The sequence below is a fragment of the Mastomys coucha genome, unplaced genomic scaffold, assembly GCF_008632895.1.
Source record: "Mastomys coucha isolate ucsf_1 unplaced genomic scaffold, UCSF_Mcou_1 pScaffold14, whole genome shotgun sequence".
Lineage (NCBI taxonomy): Eukaryota > Metazoa > Chordata > Mammalia > Rodentia > Muridae > Mastomys > Mastomys coucha.
The window spans coordinates 50,319,331-50,323,986 of NW_022196896.1; the positions used below are offsets into that span (position 1 = coordinate 50,319,331).

The following is a 4,656-nucleotide window of genomic DNA, read 5'->3' on the forward strand; positions in this document are numbered from 1 at the left end:
CAATCTCCTTCCCTCAACTAGGTTGTCCATGGATATATGGTGACTATGTAACTGGTTGCTCAAACTGATACCCACCGAGGAAGTCTGGAGGTACTTTCTACAGTTACAATGTGATGTGAGGCATAACATTGTTATAGCATAACATAGCATAGGTTACTATGACCAATGAGGCCCAATAGGAATTTCCCTTTATGTAGGGCAATTAACCTTTAGTTTCAGCTGTGGATACAGATCATTTAAGCACCTTCTGGAAGCACATACATTTTCATAACATTATGGTTTTCTTTATCACCACAAGCATTTACTGGTAACTAATTTCTGCTTGCCCGATATTTTCCAATGATATCACAAAGGCACATCTAGCATCATGCTAAATGACTGATGCAGACTATAAGCAAACAATTAGTTGCACTGATACGAGCTAGAGTTGATGTGGGTCCTCTCTGAACTTATCATTGTTCAGGGACCAGGTTAAGAGTCCCTGTATACGAACAATTACTTTTCCGAACGGAAAGAGTCACTGCACAGTACCTCAGGCTTCCCATGGTCAGAGCTCAGCCTTATTTCAAATAGCACAGAAGGGTTTTCTTTTGGTACAAAATATGGAACATATATTATTGAACAAAAAGCATAAAATGATTTAAAAAAATTTAGTTCTAGTTGCATCAGTACACCAAATGTGTCTAAAGCAATAAATACAACACAGTACACTATCTCTTACGCAATTTCTCTGGTTGCTTAGCTTTTCAAATCCTACCCACTTTTTTTAAAAACATATTTCATGTTGCATGCAGTATAGTTCCTTATGAAAAGAAAACATAGTGAGTTAAAAGGCATGTAGATGGACACATCAAGGGGAAATAGTTATTCCAGGAAACTTACCTGATAGGGAAAAAAAAGGAGAGGAAACCAAACAGTCCCACAACAATTCAAAGAATCAGAGACAAGCCAGGCACACAGTTTTTACCCCCAGGTTTTACCCACCTGATTGCTCGGATGACAGTTTTAAGTGGTGGGGTGAGGTCCTCCACAGACACGTCACATTGGCATCCTTTCTCATCATATACATCGTCAATGCCAAGGGCTGTGTCGGCTGCAAGAGATAAACACGATTTAACACCCCCCCATTTCTGGTTAGGACATACTGGGTTGTTTGTCTCACCTAGGAAAGGTGGCGGCACTTGCAGACTGAGACTGAGCATGTAATCAGCTGATGAGGTAGAAGCTCAGCCATTTGTGTTGCCAAGTCCTTCTACAAACTCATCCATATCATTGGTGATTTGACATGGAATTGTTCTCCACCTGGAAGATGGTAGTGATAAATTTGTGTTGATCCCCTCGTGCCTTTTGCCCTGGTCCTTGAAAGCTAATAGCTGTTATTTAAATTGCAGCTGTTTAGAGGCGAGGAAACTGTCTTTGGACTCTTAAATTCATTAGTCTGCCTATACAGAGCTCAAATCCCATGACAGTAACCTCATTAGCCCTGTTGCTGAACCAGTTACTTAAGCAGCAGACCGGAGAAGGCTGGCTACTTATTGCTTGCTGGCCTGGTAATGGTGGGGTCATGAGAGCACTCACTTAAGCAGATACAACCACAGCTAAGACAAGAGCAGTCTGCATATGAAAATCTGTTCTGTATAAACCAATCAGATTAAGTTTTTGGCTAATTGTAACATTTGGAAATGTGCATCTATTATTACCCCTGGCTTTTCACAGTGTGGGAGCATAGAAGGCTATGAAACTTTTCTAAGGACACACGAAGACTAAAGTGGTAAATCCAGAACTGTTCTGACCTCTTCTCACATGTCCCTTTTGCCTGCCGTCTTGACCTCTGGCATCCCCTCTGTATTACTATCCCTTTAATACGGCTATATGCACATACTGCATGTACTGCATTGACTCGAAGATCCAGCTTGGAGCAGTCTCATTACCTTGGCTGTGTGCTGAGGTGCTTTATACCCTATAGGAGGAGCTCTGGATGTATATATATGAGGGACCTTCTAGGAAGAGTATACAAAGGAAAGAGAAGATGAGTAGACAGGTAACACACACACGGAGACTAGGTGACTGACCGAGCTAAGACCAGCATCCCGCGAGATGCACGGATACTAGCTACTCAGAGGCAACATCAGATAACGCTCTATAGGGCTTCCAGTAAGCATTTGATACTATTCTTCAAAATTGAGGCACATGACTGCTTTCTCTCATCTGAATTCCAGTGAGAGGCATTATGCTTCAGAAAACTGGGGGCACTGGAGAGGACTTAGGTAGGGTAGATATAGCAATCCTCATATGGATGACCTCTTGAAAAGGTAGCACAATTTTACATTAAGCGGCATAAGATGCAGAGTCATTTGTTTGTAAATACAAATGTTATTGTTTAGAAATTTTTTGTAGGCGTTTGGTGTGTTTTGGTCAAGAATGATCTCCTATTCCTTCTATCCCAGTTCTTCCTTGATCCACTATTCTGCACCCCACCCCTGCCCAACTGCATGTCATTTTTCCACATTGAGACCACTCAGCGATCCCAGGATATATGTGAGTATAATAGGCCGTCTCCTAGAGCCCCTCGGGGACTGCATTCTGGTAGGAAATGGACTTTCCTCTCCCAGAACAGTCCATGGGGATTGTCACAATAATCACAAAGTGCAGATAATGAAGCCAGTGCTCACATCTGGCTCAAGATGGAGCTGGGACGCTCCCAAATGATCACATGATAGAGTTAGCTCCTAGGTTATTGCTGTACTTCCTCAAACCCAGGCTAGATGACAAGAAGACACATGGTCCAAGTACCTTGGTGGGAAGAAATCTAGACTGAAAATGGAAGCTAGATACCAACTGTATTTATATTCAGATGTGTCTTCCTGGGCAGATTTATCATACCATTTTATAACGCAAAGATTCAGGCACAAATTCAACAATCATTTCTGCTTTGTAGATGACATTTATTTAGTGTGTGTGTATGTGTGTGTGTGTACGTGTATGTGCCACAACATGTACGTGAAGTCTAGAGGACAATCCGTGGGAGCTGATTCTTTCCTTCTGCTATGAGGATCTTGGGGATCAAACTCAGGTGATGAGTTTGGCAGCAAGCAACCTTTATTGGCATAGCTACCTTGCCAGCCCTCATTTCTGCTCTTTTGGTAGGTTTTGTTAGAGCAAATAAACATCAATCATATCTCTGTTGGTGTGTGTGGAAATGGGGAGCTAACTTAGATGCTATTCTCATCCATATTCCAAAGCCCCCCCTAGATGAGAAAGATAACCTTACTTTGCTTCATTCGTATCTTTGGACATCAAGTTAATTTTATGGTTCCTAACAGCTTAGAACCCTGTTAGACTATTGAGCAGCTGGGGGCCAGTAATCTGCAACGGAGGCTGGATCTGTGCTCTCTCCTCACAGGCTGGGCTGTGAAAGTTTGGTAGACTATTTGAGAACATGAGTTCATGGGATTCTCAAACATATCTCAATGCAGCCTAGCTATAGTATCCAAATGTCAGTCAAATAAGGTGCTCCAAACGCCTCTTGCTTTGCACAGTTTTCCCACTCGTGCTGTTCATTCCCGGCACAAAAAAGATACATAAAAAGCAACTATTTTTGTTTGGGCAATGCTTTTCTGCTTTTTCTTTTCTCCTTAACTTTCTTCCTCTTCTCTCCCTCTCTTCCTCTCTTCTGTCTCCCTTCCTTTTTTTGGTGTTCTGTGTTTTGTTTTTGGTGAGCCAGGACCTTGATCATGCGAGGTGGGCATTCTGTCTCTGAACTGTATCCTTAGTCTTGTTTCTTATTAATTTGATAATTAATATTGATATATTCTGAAGTTGTTATCCACCATTTTGATTTAGAAAAACCCAAAACAAACATATATATATATATATATAAAAAAGCTCACAGGGCAGTGGTGGTGTACACCTTTACTCCTAGCATTTGGGAGGCAGAGGCAGGCCTCTGTGAGTTCGAGGCCAGCCTGAACTACAGAGTGAGTTCCAGGACAGCCAAAAATATTCTGCCTGGACAAACCAAAATTCAAACCAAACCAAAACCACTCATTAAAGTTGTTACCTTTTATAGTATTTGGTAAGGATCACTTTGTCTTTAGGTAACAAAGAAAGAAGATGGCAAAGAAGGAATTCTGGAAACATCTAAAATCTTTTTTCCCCCCCTCATGAAAATTCAATACCAAGATGCAGGTGTTTATGAAAGGGCAGGTAATTTCTATTTCTTTCTCTTAGTAAGCCATCTTTTAAGATTCCCCCCCCCCCCTTGGCGATTTTGAAGTGGTATAGTTGGTTTTAATTTTGGCTGCAGTTTAGAACATGTTAGAATCACCTAACATGTAGGGAAAAAAGCCAGCTCCCAGGCTACACTAAGATCAACACTGGAACTGAAGGAAGGCAGCAGAAATGGTACACGGGCTGCCCATAGAGCAGTTGCCTGCATGCTGGAGGCCCTGATTCTAAGCCAGTACACCCATGCCACCACCACTAGAAACAGGCATCAGAAAACACAATTGCTTTTCAGATTGTAGAGAAATCCGAGAACAGCCGGCGGCAAGAAGCACTGACCATGGTTGGGCTAATGACAGGGACTGTCTGAGCCACAGCTGCTGAAGAGGGTGTTTTTATTGATTCTCTGTTCACTGTGCGTACGTGTGTGTG

General features: G+C 42.1%; 1 protein-coding gene across 5 annotated transcripts in view; it reads right to left on the bottom strand.

The window, feature by feature from the left end:
- Kcnq5 (potassium voltage-gated channel subfamily Q member 5) overlaps window positions 1-4,656 on the bottom strand; it is a 561,250-nt gene that overhangs the window by 30,996 nt on the left and 525,598 nt on the right. For all 5 annotated transcript variants that reach the window (XM_031367001.1, XM_031366999.1, XM_031367000.1 and 2 more), the window contains one exon: window positions 985-1,093. In XM_031367001.1, the coding sequence (XP_031222861.1) occupies window positions 985-1,093 (109 nt within the window). The remainder of the gene's footprint in view (window positions 1-984; window positions 1,094-4,656) is intronic.